The sequence below is a fragment of the Amphibalanus amphitrite genome, unplaced genomic scaffold (assembly GCF_019059575.1).
Source record: "Amphibalanus amphitrite isolate SeventyFive unplaced genomic scaffold, NRLGWU_Aamphi_draft 000017F_arrow, whole genome shotgun sequence".
Lineage (NCBI taxonomy): Eukaryota > Metazoa > Arthropoda > Thecostraca > Balanomorpha > Balanidae > Amphibalanus > Amphibalanus amphitrite.
Genome location: NW_024881513.1, coordinates 1,622,432 through 1,643,463, shown reverse-complemented (window position 1 = coordinate 1,643,463; position 21,032 = coordinate 1,622,432). Strand labels below are relative to the sequence as shown.

The 21,032-nt window shown below is 50.0% G+C and overlaps 2 protein-coding genes and 1 long non-coding RNA gene across 7 annotated transcripts; 1 reads left to right on the top strand and 2 right to left on the bottom strand.

The window, feature by feature from the left end:
* Positions 1 to 2: 2 nt before the first annotated feature.
* On the bottom strand, positions 3 to 9,900 carry LOC122387807 (dihydrolipoyl dehydrogenase, mitochondrial-like). 5 transcript variants are annotated; one of them, XM_043378347.1, is made up of 2 exons: positions 9,867 to 9,900; positions 3 to 2,138 (listed from the first exon to the last, which is right to left on the bottom strand). In XM_043378347.1, exon 2 carries the CDS (start codon positions 2,082 to 2,084, stop codon positions 579 to 581), a length of 1,506 nt encoding a protein of 501 aa, XP_043234282.1. In that variant the 5' UTR covers positions 2,085 to 2,138; positions 9,867 to 9,900; the 3' UTR covers positions 3 to 578. The 5 variants fall into 5 exon arrangements, with proteins under 5 accessions (XP_043234282.1, XP_043234243.1, XP_043234254.1 ...); XM_043378308.1 differs by lacking the exon at positions 9,867 to 9,900 and adding an exon at positions 7,180 to 7,255; XM_043378319.1 differs by lacking the exon at positions 9,867 to 9,900 and adding an exon at positions 2,934 to 3,216.
* LOC122387835 lies at positions 3,280 to 5,488 on the top strand. The gene is made up of 2 exons (XR_006257689.1): positions 3,280 to 3,500; positions 4,471 to 5,488. It is a non-coding gene; the product is annotated as an uncharacterized LOC122387835 (long non-coding RNA).
* Positions 9,901 to 10,866: 966 nt separating the features above from the next.
* LOC122387765 (39S ribosomal protein L46, mitochondrial-like) lies at positions 10,867 to 20,736 on the bottom strand. The gene is made up of 6 exons (XM_043378217.1): positions 19,720 to 20,736; positions 18,159 to 18,354; positions 15,466 to 15,605; positions 13,193 to 13,335; positions 12,512 to 12,646; positions 10,867 to 12,070 (listed from the first exon to the last, which is right to left on the bottom strand). The coding sequence occupies exons 1-6, from the start codon at positions 19,790 to 19,792 to the stop codon at positions 11,915 to 11,917; spliced, it is 843 nt and encodes a 280-aa protein (XP_043234152.1). The 5' UTR covers positions 19,793 to 20,736; the 3' UTR covers positions 10,867 to 11,914.
* Positions 20,737 to 21,032: the final 296 nt, after the last annotated feature.

Genomic DNA, 21,032 nt, shown 5'->3' with positions numbered 1-21,032 from the left:
AGTCTCGGGCACAGACACATCTGTATTCGAAACCAGAACATAACAACAACCGAGAGCACCACACAGGTTTTAGTATCGGATAAAACATATATCAGTCATGAAATATCTACACGCACGCACTACGGGGCAGAAGGTGGCATTCGTACCGAGGACCATAACCGTTCAACAAACACCACACTGGCAGCGACTCGGAACCTCAACTTCTCCAAAAATTACCTCGAGAATAATTGAAGAAAATGCATAATGCGTTTAGACGTTTACCAGATCAGGTGTACTAACAGACCCCCCGGCACGATGCACCCGGGGACCTCGTTACGGCGCCGCCGGCCCCCCGTACAGCGCGGCTCAGAGCGCCGCCGGCCCCCCGTACGGCGCGGCTCAGAGCGCCGCCGGCCCCCCGTACGGCGCGGCTCAGAGCGCCGCCGCCGGCTCCCCGTACCCGCTGTGGCGTTTATCGATCCCGGCTCACATGACAGACTCCGTTCCGCCGGAGCCCGCGTCCGTCTATCACTCAATAGTATTTGCAGCAGCCCTCCCCGCTCCGCAGTCCACAGACTGCCGAGCCGAGCCGCCGTCGCCTAGCAGTTGATGGCCTTTCCGCAGTAGGCGGCCAGGTTGGCTTCCCGCAGTGCCTCGGAGCAGGTGGGGTGGGCGTGGCAGACGCGCGCCAGATCCTCGCAGGAGGCGCCGTACTCCATGGCCAGCACTGCCTCGTTGATCATCTCGCCGGCGCCCGGGCCGATGATGTGCACGCCCAGCATGCGGTCCGTGGCGCTGTCGCCGAGCACCTTCACGAAGCCGTCCGTCTCCTGGTTGGTCTTGGCGCGGCTGTTGGCCGAGAATGGGAACTTGCCGACCTTGTACTCGACTCCGTCGGCCTTCAGGTCCTCCTCAGTCTTGCCCACCCAGGCCACCTCGGGGAAGGTGTAGATGACGGACGGCACGCAGTTGTAGTCGATGTGCACCGGGCCGCCGGCGATGCCCTCCACACACACGATGCCTTCGTCCTCCGCCTTGTGCGCCAGCATCGGGCCGTGGATGCAGTCGCCGATAGCGTGGATGTTGGGGATCACCGTCTGGAAGCGCGAGTTGACCGGGATGCGGCCCTTCTCGTCGCGCTCGATGCCCATCTTCTCGAGGCCGAGCCGGTCGGTGTAGGGCCGACGGCCCACGCAGACCAGCAGCGCGTCACAGTCCAGCGTCTCCTTCTTGCTCGAGTCCTTGACGTTCTCGACAGAGACGGAGATGTTGTCGCCGCTGCGCTCGGCGCCGGTCACCTTGTGGCCCAGCTTGAACTTGATGCCCTGCTTGCCGAGGATGCGCTGGAAGTTTTTGGACACCTCGGCGTCGATGCCCACGCCGCCGACGTGGCCGAGGAACTCGACGGCCGTGACCTCGGCGCCCAGCCGCGACCAGACCGAGCCGAGCTCGAGGCCGATCACACCGGCGCCGATCAGCACCAGCTTCTTGGGTACCTGCTTCAGCGAGAGGGCGCCCGTCGACGACACGATCGTGTCCTCGTCGATCTCGATGCCCGGGAACGGCGTCACCTCGGAGCCGGTGGCGATCAGGATGTTCTTGGTCTTGATGACCTCCTTGGAGCCGTCGGCGGCCGTAGCTGTCACCTCGTTCGTGCCGGTGATGGTGCCGTGTCCCTTGACGTGCGTCACTTTGTTGTTTTTGAAGAGGTAAGCGACACCGGAGGTGAGGCCGGACACGGCCTTCTTCTTTGTGTTCATCATCTGCTCCAGGTTGAGTTTGACGCCCTCGACGTCGATGCCTCGGTTTTTGAACTCGTGCACGGCCTCATGGTAGAGGTGCGAGTTGTGCAGCAGCGCCTTGGACGGGATGCAGCCCACGTTGAGGCAGGTGCCGCCCAGCGTCTCGTTCTTCTCCACACAGACGGTCTTGAGTCCGAGCTGGGCGGCTTTGATGGCGGCCACGTAGCCGCCGGGTCCGGACCCGATCACAACCAGGTCGGCGTCGTGCTGCGCCGAGTCTGAGTAGGTGCGCCACTGCAGGGCGGCCGGCAGGCGCGCCAGAGAGGCCACCCGCACCTGGCGGAGCGCCGCTACAGCCTGCATCGCGAGAGGTGCTCACTGGACAGAATAATGTCACCGCTGAGAGGCACGAGTCACCTGAAAAGGAGAAAACAGCCCAAATCAACACAACCTCAATACAGCCAAAAGTCTGCATCTCAACCCTTGTCACAGTTTGACACATGAATTAAAAACACTCATTCCCACGCCTAGGTACATTACCATAGGTACACAGATAACACGGGTGATAAACCATCTACCATTCACAAAGCTCTTCCGTTGAAAAAAAAATCAAGAGAAAGAGGGCCAAATCAAATACCTATGTGTTGAAGGGAAGCTAAGGAAGGCCTGGTAACAGGATGACCAATCTTTTTCATGTAGTTATGTGTTTGACACAAACTTTGTATGGTATGACAAGTGACAAATGCAGCAGACATATGAACATGGTTGGGCATGGGCTGCAGTGTGCTAATGTTGTTAGTATGCTTTCTGGATAGCTGTGTGCATTGTGTGACTGTGGTGTGCCTCACCAAAAATAAGATATGATGTGATGTGTGGTGGCACAGACATTTTCCTGTGCTTTTTTATTTAATGTTTTGGGGATTTTTGAAGAAAACTGAGCAAGCAAAAAAAAAGATTACTCTTCTATTAATTTCAAGGAACATTATCTTGCAAAAAATAATTAGACAGACAAGTTCAGCAACAAGGGAGAGTATATTTATCATTATTAACAGAAATTTGCCTCTGATTGTCATTGTTTTGTTTTATTTAAAGAGCAAAGCAGCTTTATCTGCTGAAGCAGCCCCAAACCTGGCCCCAAAATAGCAATGTTTTAAAGACAGATTTTTCCAAAGTTTCAGCCCACTCATATGACTATTCATACCTCTTGCTTACCATTATAATCTCTTATGTCAAACAGCACTTCAGTTGGGCAAACTAGGCGGCGTGAATCAAAATATGGAGGCATCAAAATATTGATTCTAGTGGGCGGAGCTTTGACCATATATGGGCATAGAATCAATATTTTGATTCAATTTGGGACGTTCCCACCTTCAGACGACCCGTTACGGCGGAAATAACCCCCATGACGGCGAGATTTTTCGACAAGTCAATACAAAAAACTTCCCCGCTTCAATTTTTCGCTGCATGGCTATCAGCCGTTTGTCGCGCGTACCTTTACGGATGGCATAAAGATTTCGCCGCCATAATTCAACAAAAACGTGCTGTTAAAACTTGCTCTGTTTATCATTAACGACAAGCCTCTGTAATTTTTTCATAATTTTGTCTAAAAGAAAATAAAAAATGCGTTATTTAGTTGTATAATTCATTTATAAGAAATATTCTTTTTCTTTGTATCTAGCCACGATTTCCGGTTCCCGCCATTTCGCGCCGGCGTCGTGGGTGTTTGGATGCAACGTAGTGCTCCCGGTTTTATTTTGTTTAAGCGACCTTTTCTGAAGTGTAAGTAACAATGGATCATATTTTAAGATACTTTGAAGTGTGTTTTTCAATTTCAGGCATGTGATCTTAACGTTTCTTACCGAAAACTCGTTTTAAGAGATGGTTTTAGGAACATGGCGCGGTAGCGACGTCAGCGGCGCGGGACGCCTTCTCACTTTTCTGCTGTCTTTTTAAGCTATATTTTTTTGAAAATGATGTCTTAGGTGTAGTATTTCAGTGAAATATGATGTCCTTTAAAAGTTACGGTATAAATTAGTTACAAGAAGCCTAATGTTTTGTCTCACATGATAGAATTGTTGGGTGGACTCATGAAATGGGGGCAGTGCATGTCCAGTATTTTACATAATTTGGATGTTTTAGCCTCTGCTTGTGTCTCACTCACCCAATTGTTGCTACAACTTTAATTTGTAAGTGCAACAAAAGCAAGTTGCTGAATGGTGTAAGCCATATTTACATTATGCGTGATCTTCAAGAAAATTATGTGTCTAATGTACGTCAGTCCAGGGAATGCTGGATAGTTAATTTTCAGGATTGTCCATGCCAAAGTTAATTTTAGAGGCCAGTTTTATCAACACAAATAGTTGCATGCTGGAATTTTTTGCCTAAAGACTGCTTCACATATGGAGCGTTACATGATGGGCACGTAAACGGATAGGGCTGTACTGTTCATGCTCTGTATGTGAAGTAACTTTTAGACAAAAAAAATCCAGCAGCCACCTATTTTTCTGTTGGTACAGCTGGCCTCAGATCTACTTTTTTGGCAGAATTTATATAACTGCATGAGATGACAGTTGTTGGCGCACCTGGTGACGTTCAGTGGAAATTTAAGCGACATTAAGTATTTAATTTTTATTGAATATATTCTAAAATTAATAGTTGCTGAACAAATAGAATAATAACACATATAGTTTCCTAATCTATTGTCCACAAATGTCCTAATTATTGTGTTCTGTTCTGTTGTTTGCTGCAGGTCAACCAAGGCTCAAACACTGGTCGTTGCGGGGATCAGCTTCAGAGGGTCAAGGATGGCGTCTTGAATCGCTGTTCAGTCGACAGGCAACTGTATGACAACGCCATCCCTGTCAACCAGAGCGTCGACCGAAGAAGGGCGGCGTTGCGCGGACCTGGCCGCACCCGACCAACCGGTGGAGTACCTGACTCGGGCTGGGCGGAGACTACCTACATCACGACCTTTTGAACTTTGATCTCGTAGCGAGAAACAATATGACGTAAGGAAGTGTGTATGTGGCTGGCGGGGCCGAGGGTGAAATGCGCCACGTGTTTATCCTGCCGGATGACGACAGCGTCACCAACCTGTCAAAGAACGAGCTGGTGCAGCGCGTGATGACTGCTATCTCGTCCCTAGAACCGGAGTAGAAAAACGTGCGCATAGCCCAAATGAAGCGAACCAAAACACAGACAGGACTGATAGCTTTTCGGTCGAGAATGTTCTGAAGATGCTGATCAGTAGACCAATTGGTGACCGTTTTCGGTGGTAATATGGGATCTTGTGGTGTTCCAAAGCGACCTGCTTTGGGTGTGGACATAAGTGGCTCAACCTGACAGGATTGATGTTTTAGGTAGCCGTGCTAATCATAAACCCTATATTGAGTGTATCTGTACAAATTTTGTTTATATTTATTTCATGTATTTGATTCGAAACCGAAAATTGTTCTTTGTAAGTAGGCAACATCGAGACGTTGAAGTCATTCTCCAGACGTTTATTTGTTTTTCTTACCTGTCCATGGTATGTCTTATTGGTTAGGTCTCAGTTTCAAATATTATTAACTGCATGTTTTGCAAATACGTAGCCATATTGAATAAGAGACGTGTCCTAAAAGTGAGTATTGCTTTGCATGGGATGTGAGCATCAACGACAGGGCTTTGTGATGGCAAATGTGTGGCAATTGCAGGGATCTTTGTGAAATGTGTTATGAATATCATCGTATTATTTGCGAATGCAAATACATCCGTGTATCATATTTTCATTCAAATTGTGCAATTTGTGCAACGGGCTTGAGTATATTGTTCGGCGAAATATCTCTTACTGTACTCCACAGAAATGGGACGGGATACAGATGCGTAGAAACACATTCATGAACACGTGAAAGACGATAAGTTAACTTTTTTTTACTCAAAATCAATGCTACAAAGCAGGGATGTGGAGCCGTGAAAATGTCAGACGGCTTCGGCTCCGGAGGAAAAAATCGGCTCCAGCTCCGGCTCCGGCTCCGAGTAAAATGGTCGGGCTTCGGTTCCGGCTCCGACTCAGTACAACCCCTATACAAAGGTCAGCACGGCTCCCTTCACGCATTCCCTCGAAGGCTTGCAGCTTTGAGCAGGGAGCTAGGGTGAGTGCTGAAAATCCCTGGTCTACCGTGGGAATAAGGTCTAGAAAAAAATTACACGATCCTGTGCTGATAATATCTTCATGAATTTATTGAATTTGCATTATTTGCACACAAGAAACGTTCCATAAATCAATTTGAAGAGTGAAGTACATCTGCAGAAAGTCAGTTCGCAGAATCAATATATTGATAGACCAGCTGATTTCAGAATCAAAATAATGATTAGCCAGCTGTTTGCGGAATCAAAATATTGATTCTCGCCGGGATTAGCCGCCGTGATGAATCAAAATCTTGATTATTTTCAAGACGCTTTCCTAAACTAACCTAAGAGGTTAGGGCTATTGTTTCGTGCCTGGCGGGTAGCTTCAACGTTGCTCTTCATTTTGTGAAGAAACTATCTTGAAATTGTAGCCGGTTGCTGAAGAATTGACGTTTCTGTGATGGTCTGCACGTATGCCCATATATGGTCAAAGCTCCGCCCACTAGAATCAATATTTTGATGCCTCCATATTTTGATTCCCGCCGCCTAGTTTGCCCAACTGACTTGCTAATGACAAACAAGCACCTAAGAAGTGAAAAGAAGTAAACAGCATGCTGATGCTGGTAACCAATGGTGGAAGGACAGGAAAGCACCCAGCAGAGGCCTATTTTACTGACAGAAAAAGTTGCCAGCTGCCGGTATTTTTCCAAGAGTCTCTCACAGTTTGGATCAGCCACAGGAAATAAAACCTGATATGAAAACATCAGTTTGATACCTATGAATTGACACCAATATTACTTTTCACATTAGCAATTATCTTTTAGTACAACTGGGCACTGAAAAATTCAGGAAAGGCAGACTACTTTACGCAAAGCAAAAGCAGACTACTTTCACCAAAAACTAACCACAGTAAGTCATCTTTCTGTTATTTAACTGGCTTCAGAGTTTCAGACCAGTCAAAGATCAGGGGAAACCAGTGAAAGTTTGTCTTGGGCCTCAGGGCATGCCTTCACTCTTCCGACAGCCTTACATAACATTTGAGCTTTCATTGTAAATGATCAAGACGAGATGAGCAAACAATCTTACAAGAAAGGTTTAGCAAAAAAGTATGGAAATCCCTCAAATCCTTCACAGATTTTCTGTCGGAGCCGCGACGAAGCACCATCAATATTGATATAAATTGAAATATGGGAAGGCCTGAACCCATTGAAAAATGATTGTCCCATACATACACATCCCCATACTGCTACAAAATCAGCAGAACAGTTGCTAACTATTTAAGAATCAGTTAGTATGATATCAGCGAATCGCGAACAATCAACAAATTGACATATTTCCGAAATTAACCTACCTTCTCTCGTCAAGAACCAGCGGCAGGCGATCAAAAGGCAGTTTTGAGCAAGGCTATATAAACCAGGTAGAACGCTCTGGGAAAAAAGTTGGAAACAATAAATTAGTTGCAGCATTCCCTGATGACGCGAATGTGGGTCAGCGGCCGGCGGCCGGCGGCCGCTAACACTGTATGAGGATGAGTGCACGGAACTTTTGCTTGTTGGAGATTGCGCTAGGCAGTTAAATGTTAATATTAGGATATGTTTCGAAAGTAAATTGAACGACGCTTCGAACGCCGTCAATGAATTTGCGATGCGACGCGTATTTGTTTAGTTAGAGCCGGCGAACTTTTACCTTCCGACCGCGCGGGGAGGCGATATGGTGCCACACTGACGGTTTTTAAGATAGCTCAAAATTATTTTAAGCTAAAGAGCTGAAATTTGACTCGTCCAATCTTTTGATCAAGCTGGATCTTCTGGTACAGGTCGCATATTTAAGGTACGTGAGGTTGTTGACCTATGTTGTCGCTCGTGAGCCTCTGCACAGTCTAAAAACAATGCAATTTCTGAACACTCAGTGCCAAGAAATCCTTCACACAAAGATGACACTTGGCAGAAAGAAGAGCTGTCGGTTTCTTATCGTTCGTATGTGTCGTGTTTTCACAAGAGTTTAGTAAGGTCAGGTCCGTCACGTGACCTCCCCTCATAACTCAATAGGTTTACTTTCATAGAAGCGTTTATCAATCGCCGGAAATCTCATAGCCAATCCCAATTCCCACTGGACACTGGATCCATACCCACATGGGGCCCTCCTGACTGGCCACTCCCTCTGAAATTCACAATAACATTGGGCTGCGGCCACGGTTATGTATTAATGCTTTTCACTGACAGAAATACAACAACTTCAACGCACCACAGTGCACGCCGCCACAACAGTCCGACCCACGTCCCTGATATCGACTAGCACCCGGCCGGATGCACATACGCGGAGCCAATCAGTCCGAATGTGACCTGAAGCTTACAATTGCTGTGTCGCATGGCGCATGGCACAGGACAATTCCTAGCAGCTGTCGGCTGAAGTGGAGAAACAGCACGTTGCGACACACCGCACCGGCGACAGAGCTCAGCAGGGCTGGTTTGAGGCTAAAGCCAGAGGTAAGGGCGGACACAGGCAGAGGCACATACATTGCACGACAAATAACAGGATGTCAGTTAGGGATATAATTCAAGACGAATGATTCAAGACGGACTGAAATAATGCACATTCTGCTCACTTAGATACCAACTTCAAACTTGACATTTATAGCACCACGGAAACAATTGGCACACAGGAAAGAAACAAAAGATGAGGTGTTTTTAACTCAAGGAGGTAAAAAGAGGTTGCATATGATGGAACAGCCCGAAGTGCAGACAAGCACATATTTTTGGTAATAGCTATCAGCTGTCCTACTTCTCTTCTCCCTTCACCAACTACTGGACACATTTGAAGCATCATATTAGCACCAATGTCCATAACAAAAGCTTGCAAGTAGTTTTATGAAGCCAAGGGAAATATGCCTACATCATGCATGTAAGCTCAAAATGCATTACAAAGGAAGGTTATCTAAAGAGAATAGTGGGCAAAAGCATTTCATAGTTAAATTATTCAAAACTGCACACAGGGCAAACATAAAAAGCAGCAAGTGTAGTGTTCTGTTATGCTTAAAAATAGTCCAAAACAAAATACAATCTTTTCTTGTTTGAATTGGTTGTTCTTCTATGCCATTTCATCCATATCTTGATTACAGATGGGCTGTTACTGTAGGCTGATGAAGTGACACTTGATTGCCTTTGTGCGAGTTTCAGTTGCAGCCTCCTATAGGTACTGCACTGGAAAGCAGATTGAATTGAATGCCTCTGAAAGATAGGAATATAGGCAAAGTTAGCTGTAGTAGTGTCAATGATAAAAGACATGACATTTTTGTCTTTTGACATACATTTGTTGAAGTACAAAAAGGTACAAAATAAATTGGTTTGTTTCAAGACACGCACACTGCACAAGTGCACAAAGCCGCACAGACATTACACAAGCATATGAAATTGGTACACATAAAACTTGATGATCAGAAAGGTCAAAACTAGCAACAATAATTAATTGAAGTAAAAGTTACAATCACAATCATTTGATTTAAAATGACTTGACAAAGTCACAAGACGCAACGCTCCTTTTCACTTAAGAAAAGTTTTATGCTTTCATTATCCTCCACATATCAACCAGCTTGATACCAGGCTGTGCAATAGTGGGTACATAACCCCATGTTTCCATTTTATTAGAGCAAGTGGGGTTACAACAACAATGCTAATGTCAAACCCACATCTGTAACCCGTACTGAAGTTTCAATCACCTTACAAGAACACCTTCTGGCAGTTTGATGGGCAGAATGGTCATAACTACTTTCTCCTCATATTCAACACAAATTATCTCTTATACAGATACAGTTTAGACTTGGTTATGGCAAGCATTTTCGAGAAAAGATATTATAAAAGTCCAAGACAAAGGTCGAGAGAGACAACACCAACATAAAACACCGACTATGTAGCACTAATACTATCAAATTCATAAAAATATATACATGAGTCGATCAGAAATTCACTGTAGATTTCGAAAATGGTGTCAAATGCCACTCAAATACCCCCATTCGCATGTACGAAGCAATATAACACTGACCTTCAGTTCCGCGTGCCATTCTCCATAGGCCACTGTGTATTAAATAACGCGTTCACTGATCGCAAAAAAAATGAGACCCACATATGACGCGTTTGCTACCAGCCAATCAGCGCTCGAGATGCCGAGCGCTGATTGGTGGAGAGGGCCGTCGTCAGCAGTCCATTACATGTTGTTTTCCTTGAACATATACGTGAGCAGCTGATGCTGCTCACGGGTTGTTTCCATTTTTCGTAATGCTGAAGGCACGGGAGCGAACCCCCCTGGTTTTGAGCCAAAGATCGTAAAATAAAACATATGCGCCACATATGGCTAAAGAAGACGACAGTGAACAGCTGATATTTCCTACTCCATATTTTTATTACACGTACAAAACTGCAAACTTATATCAACATATCATGTTACGGCACTTCTCGGCAATATTCCCAACATTCTTCGTATTTATCAGTGCCTTATGGCTCGCTCAATCCATACCTACCAATACAGCCTTAGTCATTTATAAATTGTGTGCATAGGCACTTGGATAAGTGGGGTGGACCCTGATAACCATACGAAAGATACCACGAATATAAATATGAACTGACCATACCCAGCCCCGAAAAACTTCTTCGGTTATTGCACTGTTCGTGGCATTTACCATTGAGCATTGCATAGTCGCGTATGTAGAGCCAACCTTGCTACATAAAGTAGCAAATACGCTTTACTTTTGGGCTTTGGCTCATTACGGCATTTACCGCACCAAGCCACAAGCTGTGCTATCTCTGACAAGCACGGTGTTTTTTAATTTAAGAAACTTGTTGAATAGTTGTCGGATGCATGACAGTAACGTTCGAAGCGCTTGATGGCGTCCATGGCGGCCACCTTACAGTGGCAATTACATGTACATTCCTTTCAAGACATCGTAAAGTGGTATCGGTGACAGTAATTGTGCACAATTGTGCCGTCCTTCACTTTGAGTAGCGACACCTCGTGTACCTTTCCGCCGTGCGCGTGAGAAAGAAACGTCCTTTAATATATCCATATTGTCATGAATGACACATGTCTGTCTCCTCCTAACCATGTCACCGTAGATTCTCAGCACATTCTATTCGTCCCACAGATGATTTACAAAGTCACGTCGGCTGCGTAGTACGTGACAGATGAGCGGAGTAGGCTCAACCAATAGCACCAGTCAATGCGAACAGACATGGTGCTGTGAAAATCTGCAGCCGTGTAGAGCCGGGGAAAACGACTTTCAACGCTCCATTGTCGTAACTGAGGGCAAGTTTCGGTCTTCCCGGTCCGGTCGTCTGCCGATGGATACAGTAAGAGCTGACGGACAATTTCAGGAAATACTGAACCAGCCCTCAGCCCAGGAAGAAGCAATGACTGGATGCATTGGATCGGCTGGATTCAGAGGTTTCAGAGGCCCACCAGTACACTCAAATCGAAATCGCGGACACTGAAAATGAGCACATTTCTTAGTAGCCTGTTATCCCGTTGTTGCATTAAAAGCAAATATGATTCACGCTCGTAGGTATTTCAACATTTTCTTGTCAAAGACGAGAAACAAGGTTTAACACACGACACATTTATGACACACGGAACATTTATCCGTCATGACGGCGCAGTCTGCACGCGTAAAACACACACACCCAAACACAGGAGGTTGGTGCTGACACTCCACTGGATAACGCTCGACTGGGATGCCCCCAGTTAGCGCCGCAGGCGAGTACCAGCAATCGTGGTCTATGAGCAACCGGCCCTCAGTCGCGGTCTATGGGAGCCGGCGGCCGGCCCTCAGTCGCGGTCTATGGGAGCCGGTGCACGGCCCTCAGTCACGGTCTATGGGAGCCGGCGGCCGGCCCTCAGTCGCGGTCTATGGGAGCCGGCGGCCGGCCCTCAGTCGTGGTCTATGGGAGCTGGCGGCCGGCCCTCAGTCGCGGTCTATGGGAGCCGGCGGCCGGCCCTCAGTCGTGGTCTATGGGAGCTGGCGGCCGGCCCTCAGTCGCGGTCTATGGGAGCCGGCGGCCGGCCCTCAGTCGCGGTCTATGGGAGCCGGCGGCCGGCCCTCAGTCGTGGTCTATAAGCAGCCGGTGCACGGCCCGCCGGTACCCGGAGCGCAGCTGACCGCCCAGCTCGGCCGCCGTCAGCCAGCGGTGGTCGGCCACCCGGTCGGCCACCGGCTCCACCGAGCCGCCGCGCAGCACCGCCTTGTAGAAAAACACCTGTCGGCGGCCCCAGAGGCGCGTCAGCGGCAGTGGGAGACGGGGACACAGAACAAACCGCTAACTGCCACACCAGGGAGACCGAGGAGATCACCAACTCGTCCGCGAATCAGACGGCGCCAAGATGCAACACTTCATTAGGCCTAACGTTATTAACCATTTCTAGATATCGTGCATGAACAAGGCTCAGACCCAGACATACATTGAGGTGTTCCACTTGGGGTGGCACATATTGTAACATGTAAAAAGGTGTAACTGGTGTAACTTTTCCATTTTACACATTTTCCAGTTCATGAGAGCCACATATAACTTTCAATGTAAAATTAGGGCAAAAAAAAAAAATGGCTAAAATTGACATAGAGCAACGGTAACACCAACACTGCAGAGTAACGAAGAAGCTGACATTTCGCGATCCGGGCCCAAGCCGTCCGTCTACCATACCTTGCCGCCGACGGCACCCGATTCCTGCTGCAGCGGCTTCGGGTACTTGTACTTGTAGAAACCCCACGGCGCGTTGCCCAGAAACTGCGCGTTCACGTTGGGTCCTACCATGGCGTCCAGGGTCTGCTCAGCCGTCTGTAAAACAGGTAAATGTGACGAGTCACAACTGGCAGAGCCCGCCTGGTATCCAACCGTCCACCTCAGCAGCACAGCAGGAGTCCCCCCTCCCAGCCGGCCGGTAGTAAGAGCCCGGCTCGGGCCGCTCCTCAGCGCTGATTGTTTGCTCCCGATCGGGATGGGCTGGGGTCACTGGCACTGATGGCGGTACAGGCCAGTATAGGCCGTAGTCGGCAGTCGGCATGGGCGAGATAACAATCCATAAAGTCGGTAAGCAGGGCGGCGGATCGTGTCAGGCCACGCGGACACTTTTGATACTGTATACGGCTATCACGATGTAGAAAAGTCAAACGATGCACAGAACAAATTAAGGTGACGTCACTCGCTGCCGCAATGGCCCGCAGCTGCGAGTGCCCGGCAGCAGGTGTGGTGAACTGGTGAGCTAAGCGGCCGAGCTCCGGCAGCCCCACCTGTCTGGGCGTGGCTCCGGCAGCCCCACCTGTCTGAGCGTGTCTCCGGCAGCCCCACCTGTCTGAGCGTGTCTCCGGCAGCCCCTCTGCCCACCTGTCTGAGTGTGGCGCCGTCCTGGTGGCGGCCCTGCGGCAGCATCCAGCTGGTGCCCGCGCCGAGCCGCTGCTGCACCACCAGCACCAGCCGACTGGACAGCCGCCTCTGCAGGGAGCGCTGGTCGGCGGTCCGGTCCGCCTCTGTCAGCAAGGAACGGAGCGACCAGCGCACTGTCAGCTACAGACACTGGCCAGGACCCTGCGCGCAGGGAGCGGACCACACAGCGCACTGTCAGCTACAGACACTGGCCAGGACCCTGCGCGCAGGGAACGGACCACACAGCGCACTGTCAGCTACAGACACTGGTTAGGTCCAGCTCAACTCTGTCAGCAGGGAGCGGGGCGACCAGCGCACTGTCAGCTGCGCACAGGGAACTGGGCGAATCACCACTGTCAGCTGCACACAGGGAACTGGGCGAATCGCCACTGTCAGCTGCGCACAGGGAACTGGGCGAATCGCCACTGTCAGCTGCGCGCAGCGAACTGGGGGCACGGTTCGTCGGAAGGTCATCTCAGGCTCAAAAGAAACGATATATACCATTCGAAAGCTGACGGTGAGCTGAATCCAAAAATGTAATTTTTATCAAAATCGATCGATGGCCTTTTTTGAAAATTGCGTTTTTGTAAAAACTTTATAATTTCTTATTCAACGGGCTGTCCCGAACATTCGTGAAAACATAAACATGTATTTTTGAGTTCCAGTGAAAGCTGAACGCCAAAAGAACAATATTTAGGGAAGCAATATTTCCAAACATTAATATGCGTCTCCCACAGCCGACAATAACGCGCAATCACACAGCTCAGTGTCACGATGGACCAAAGTCAGCCACACAGAAGCGTGAAATGACCCTTATCGACTCGCAGACCCGGCGCTCTCGGCCCGCCTGACCGGCCACGGCAAGGAGGTTCGGCTTTCGTTCTACTAAACAGACGTCATATTTGTTAGTTTAACGATTCAAGTCGGTACTTGAGTTATTCAGGATACATGAGCAGAAGATTCATTGCTCTGTCATCTTCACATCATGCATTAATTTGCATTTGTTCATGTCTACTTTGCTCAATTGAGCTTGGTATCATGCCCATATAAGGAAAATTGGCCGCGCTGAAATGTCAGAGGTTGTACCGGCCTCAGCTCGGGTGGAGTGGGGGTAGCGATCGGTGGGGCAGGGTAACCTTTGACCGGTCGCACGGCCGAGCAGCTGTCACCAGTACAGCCTCTGACGGTGAAACCCCGCTCACTTCCCCTGCGCGGGCACTGAGCGCAGCTGGATGGAACAAAGCATGTATAAGAAAAATATAAATTAAAGCATGTTGTAAATCAAGCAGAACAATGAATTTTCTTCACAGGTATCCTGCATAACTTTAATAGCGATGTAGACAGATAAACTGACAAATATGACATTTGTTTAGTAGAACGAGAGCCGAACGTTCTTTCCGTGGCCGGTCAGGCGGGCCGAGAGCGCCGGGTCTGCGAGTCGATAAGGGTCATTTCACGCTTCTGTGTGGCTGACTTTGGTCCATCGTGACACTGAGCTGTGTGATTGCGCCTTATTGTCGGCTGTGGGAGACGCATATTAATGTTTGGAAATATTGCTTCGCTAAATATTGTTCTTTTGGCGTTCTGCTTTCACTGGAACTAAAAAACACATGTTTATGTTTTCAAGAATTTCCGGGACAGCCCGTTGAATAAAAAATTATAAAGTTTTTACAAAAACGCTATTTTCAAAAAAGGCCATCGATCGATTTTGATAAAAATTACATTTTTGGATTCAGCTCACCGTCAGCTTTCGAATGGTATATACCGTTTCTTTTGAGCCTGAGATGACCTTCCGACGAACCGTGGGCGAATCGCCACTGTCAGCTGCGCGCAGGGAACTGGGCGAATCGCCACTGTCAGCTGCGCGCAGGGAACGATCCAAACCGGCCACCGCACTGCCAGCTACATACGCTGATCAGATATTGATAAAGGGTTACGGGAGTTTCGTAATGTTTTAGAAAATGAAATACCCGGTAGCCCACTGAGCCCAAAGCGTACGAAACATTCCACATCCTACTGAAACCACCTACAATAGACACTATACTCTGGTTCCCCAGCCGCCTGCAACGGACACGCTCCGGTACCCTGAGCGCCTGTTATAGACACTACTCAGGTCCCCCTGAGCGCACCTGTAGCGGACACTCTCCAAATCCCCCTGTAACCGCCTATAACGGACACGCTCCGGTACCCTGAGGCCTTATATGACGGACACTGCTCCGGTGCCGTGATCGCACCTGTGACGGTGGGCGCCGGCTCGAAGCCGGCCAGCTCCTCGGCGCAGGCGTCCTCGAAGTCGGCGGCCGTCTGCAGGCTGGCCGCCTCGGCCAGGTCGGGGTCGTCGCCCTCGGAGGCCCGCAGCGCCTCGGCCGTGGCGCTGTCCGGCACACGCACCACGGAGATTACACACTGCCCCGTCCAGTGTCGAGGACCAGACACACCACGGGCGATTACACACTGCCCCGTCCAGTGTCGAGGGTCTGACACACCACGGGCGATTACACACTGCCCCGTCCAGTGTCGAGGACCAGACACACCACGGGCGATTACACACTGCCCCGTCCAGTGTCGAGGGTCTGACACACCACGGGCGATCACACACTGCCCCGTCCAGTGTCGAGGACCAGACACACCACGGGCGATTACACACTGCCCCGTCCAGTGTCGAGGGTCTGACACACCACGGGCGATCACACACTGCCCCGTCCAGTGTCGACCCGACACACCACGGGCGATTGTACACTGCCCCGTCCAGTGTCGAGGGTCTGACACACCACGGGCGATCACACACTGCCCCGTCCAGTGTCGGGGTCTGACACACCACGGGCGATCACACACTGCCCCGTCCAGTGTCGAGGGTCTGACACACCACGGGCGATTACACACTGCCCCGTCCAGTGTCGAGGGTCAGGCACACCACGGGCGATTACACACTGCCCCGTCCAGTGTCGAGGGTCTGACACACCACGGGCGATCACACACTGCCCCGTCCAGTGTCGACCCGACACACCACGGGCGATTACACACTGTCCCGTCCAGTGTCGAGGGTCTGACACACCACGGGCGATCACACACTGCCCCGTCCAGTGTCGGGGTCTGACACACCAGGGGCGATTACACACTGCCCCGTCCAGTGTCGAGGACCAGACACACCACGGGCGATTACACACTGCCCCGTCCAGTGTCAGGGGTCTGACACACCACGGGCGATTACACACTGCCCCGTCCAGTGTCGGGGTCTGACACACCACGGGCGATTACACACTGCTCCGTCCAGTGTCGAGGACCAGACACACCACGGGCGATTACACAATGCCCCGTCCAGTGTCGAGGACCAGACACACCACGGGTGATTACACACTGCCCCGTCCAGTGTCGATGACCAGACACACCACGGGCGATTACACACTGCCCCGTCCAGTGTCGAGGGTCTGACACACCACGGGCGATTACACACTGCCCCGTCCAGTGTCGAGGACCAGACACACCACGGGCGATTACACACTGCCCCGTCCAGTGTCGAGGGTCTGACACACCACGGGCGATCACACACTGCCCCGTCCAGTGTCGAGGACCAGACACACCACGGGCGATTACACACTGCCCCGTCCAGTGTCGAGGGTCTGACACACCACGGGCGATCACACACTGCCCCGTCCAGTGTCGACCCGACACACCACGGGCGATTACACACTGCCCCGTCCAGTGTCGAGGGTCTGACACACCACGGGCGATCACACACTGCCCCGTCCAGTGTCGGGGTCTGACACACCACGGGCGATTACACACTGCCCCGTCCAGTGTCGAGGACCAGACACACCACGGGCGATTACACACTGCCCCGTCCAGTGTCAGGGTCTGACACACCACGGGCGATTACACACTGCCCCGTCCAGTGTCGAGGACCAGACACACCACGGGCCACGGGTGATTACACACTGCCCCGTCCAGTGTCGAGGACCAGACACACCACGGGCGATCACACACTGCCCCGTCCAGTGTCGAGGGTCTGACACACCACGGGCGATTACACACTGCCCCGTCCAGTGTCGAGGACCAGACACACCACGGGCGATTACACACTGCTCCGTCCAGTGTCGGGGTCAGGCACACCACGGGCGATTACCCACTGCTCCATCCAGAGTCGGGGTCAGGCACACCACGGGCGATTACCCACTGCTCCGTCCAGTGTCAGGGGTCTGACACACCACGGGCGATTACACACTGCCCCGTCCAGTGTCGAGGGTCTGACACACCACGGGCGATTACACACTGCCCCGTCCAGTGTCGAGGACCAGACACACCACGGGCGATTACACACTGCCCCGTCCAGTGTCAAGGGTCTGACACCATGGGCGATTACACATTGCCCCGTCAAGTGTCGAGGGTCTGACACCGCGGGCAATTACACACTGCCCCGTCCAGTGTCGAGGACCAGACACACCACGGGCGATTACACAATGCCCCGTCCAGTGTCAGGGGTCTGACACACCACGGGCGATTACACAATGCCCCGTCCAGTGTCGGGGATCTGACACACCACGGGCGATTAAACAATGCCCCGTCCAGTGTCGAGGACCCGACACACCACGGGCGATTACACACTGCCCCGTCCAGTGTCGAGGACCCGACACACCACGGGCGATTACAAACTACCCCATCAAGTATCGATCGAGGGCAGAAATTATAACCGAAAGCACCCCTGGTGGGCCCAATGTCGACGAAAGGTGACTATCAACTTTGAGAAAACCAAACGGCAGCTTTAACGCACGACTGTCGACCGACCACAGACAATCCTCTGTGATATGGTAGGGTCAGGGAATGATGGAACAGGGCACATAATATAACATTCAGCACACATCACGAGAACTGGAGACGAGGTAGCGTCGACGAGTCGCGGGTACCGACTGTGGACGTAAGTCGTACTCACATGTCCATCTCGTGGCGAATCTCGTGAGAGGACTTGAGGCTGCGCTCGAACTCGAGCTGTCGCAGCAGGGCGGCGAAGCGGCGCTCCGTGTCGCTGAGCGGCGGCGCCACCACCGGCAGCCGCTGCAGGCACACGGCCGTGTACAGGTGCCACGGGCCGGCCTGGCCCGCCGACGGCGCCGGCTCAGCTCTCGCCGCTGCCGGAAAACCGCACAACTGGTCAGAACGCTCAGACACAGCCAATCCCAGGACCACAGAACCCATCGCGATCACGACTTAGATAACGACTATAAAGGAGCTATTACGTACAGGCTGTCCAGAAAGATACTTAACCAATGCCAAAAAATCACCAGAAACTATTATGCATCTTAGGTACAATTCATCTTCCATCTTATCTTTCATCGCATAAACTAACTTCTCAACCACTGCCTTCACACTCTGGCGTCCCAATAGGCAGATTGGAAACTAAATGATGGGCTAAGGTTCCCAGTTGAAGAGTTGTGCTGTAAAGCTCTTGCAGATCCTCCTTCGGATTCAGGTTCAGCAGGCAACCCAACCACACCTGTCTTTTTTCAAGAAGGCATGCATATTGTCTGCTCCACTTATGAGTTTTTATAATGAATGTGCTGGCACCCACTCCTGCATGAACATGGCATTGGACACCAGCATTCCAACCCCTAAGCATCCTTATTCTCTCCATTATGGTCTCATTTTTGGGGCAAGAGGTTAAATATCTGGCAACCTGTCCAGCTTTATCTCATAGCATAGTGTTGTCAGTCTGTTTCTGGGACACCATATGCAGTTTTAAAAGTCAGTGATTGCTCAGTATCCTCAACACTTCTCTAAGTTAGGCACTAAGAGCTGGTCTTGACAGCCCTCTAACTTTGTGTAGCCTATGTGGCCCAACTTGGTAGTATGTGGTTTAGTCAGGATGATCCGCTTTAAAGGTAGACACATCAGTCTACATGTACATCTAGACATTCTAATAAGCATGATGAACTCAGTACTGATGTACCAAAAATAGCTGTTAAAATTTTGAAAGCCTTGAGGGCTTCCAAGTCCTTTTCCTAAATCTTTTGATCTTTCACAGTGTTCTAGATTATTAGGTGTAGGTAGTCATCTAGCCCTGACCATGCAAAATTTGGCTGTAGTCTGAAATCCCCCACAGTTAACTCCCATCCTCTTAGCAGTTATTACCAAATTTTAGCAAAAGTCTTCTATGGCCTTGATCCGTTAAAACTTTTTAAATTGTAAAATAGTCCGTACATAATCAGCTTCCTTCTTGGAACTGTGGTTGCATTAGTAGGTACCTACCTTCTCCACCATTCAATAACTGTGCTGAAACCCAGTTATACTACCATTGGTATTTCAATCCCAAAGGAGATCAATCAGCACATTATAGCCATCCATCACTGCAACCCAGAAATAAGTCATGTTTACTCAGTTGAGACTTGTCAATTATAAATAAATTGAAAAATGGGTCCAGAGCTCTCTCCTTAATCCAAATAAAATATACAGTAAATGCAGGAAACCATTCTTATCACCAAAAGCTCTTTTCTTACCTTGTGATAAGGTCCTGCAAGAAAACTGAAAGCCACCAAGGAGCAATCTTCGCGAACACCATGTCAATCGCATGACTAGCTTGAAATGTTGCCTTTGGGCTCTTCTTTGAGCTGAGCTACTCCAATGCTTGACCAGGCTTGACTATCTTGAAGAATCTTGTGCTTGACCTCTCGTAAAGTGATCAAAGGTGTCTCACTGAAAGCTTATCACAATCATCTCATGCATATAGCAGGCCAAATGGATAAGATGCAACCTTTGGTAAGTTACTACACAAAGTGAAACTTCTCTTATGGGCTGCTATGTAATAACAATAAGGTACAAACAAATAATAACAAACCAAGAGAAGCGGAGTGTCAAGTTTAGGGCCTTGAGTTAGGATCGTTCTTTACGGGCAGGCACAAGCCCCTGTTCGTGAACAGCGGCAACGGTTCATTGACAACCCGCCGCGGCGACAGTAACCAATACCGATTGGCCAATGCGTTAGTGACGTCTTGAGTGACGTTTTACTTGCTTCCACCTTGCATTGTATTGTATTGTATTGTATTGTATTTACGATCATGGGCGATCCGCACATGGCGTGGCTTGCCAGAGAACCGTATTGTATTGTATTTACCACGGTATTTACGATCATGGGCGATCCACACATGGCGTGGCTTGCCCTTGCCCAGAGAACCGAAACCAGGAAATTCGCCGAGGCTAGCTAGCGCCAAGACTATACGCAATGATGTTGTTTTGTTGGGTTAGGCCCTTGCGGTCTGAAGAGACCATTTCAGAGCCGGAAGGATGATAGGAATTAGGGGGAGACATTGGTTTGGGCAGACACCCTAGAGAGTCGCCGGGGCTGAGCCCGTCCGAAAGGACAGGCCGACCAAGCACTCTCTGCACCCGGCTACGGGGTGCGCTCCCTCGGGAGCAGCGGTGCCGCTCCAAGGGAGCAGCCCGCAAGAGATAAGGGTGCCTGTCCAGCCCGGAGTGGGGGTTGCGGCGTGGAGGAGAAGGATTTCTGTATCCTGAGGATGGAAGCGATGGAACAGGGTGCGCAATGATGTTCTCACCCAAGGCTATATAAACCTCCCACCCCATAGGACACAGAAAACAGTTCCTTATGTTTTTTTAAGTGGAACCAGTAGGTATTCACCAGATTTGGCGGTGTAACTTCATGCCATGGCGGTTCCATGGGAAGGGGAAACGGGAGGAATTTAGGACGCCCGAAGCCAGCGACATTTCGTAGTGCAAAAAAGCTTATCACTCTTATGACAAAAGTCCGTTTTAAATCGCAAGGCAAAACACTACAAGGCAAAACCTCATGTCT

Coding starts and splice junctions, on each gene's coding strand:
- LOC122387807 (XM_043378347.1), bottom strand. CDS start 2,084: ATGCAGGCTGTAGCGGCGCTCCGCCAGGTGCGGGTGGCCTCTCTGGCG.
- LOC122387765 (XM_043378217.1), bottom strand. CDS start 19,792: ATGCGATTGACATGGTGTTCGCGAAGATTGCTCCTTGGTGGCTTTCAG. Junction 15,606..18,158: donor ATTCGCCACGAGATGGACAT/GTGAGTACGACT, acceptor TGTGCCGGACAG/CGCCACGGCCGAGGCGCTGC. Junction 13,336..15,465: donor GCCGGCGCCCACCGTCACAG/GTGCGATCACGG, acceptor CCTTGCTGACAG/AGGCGGACCGGACCGCCGAC.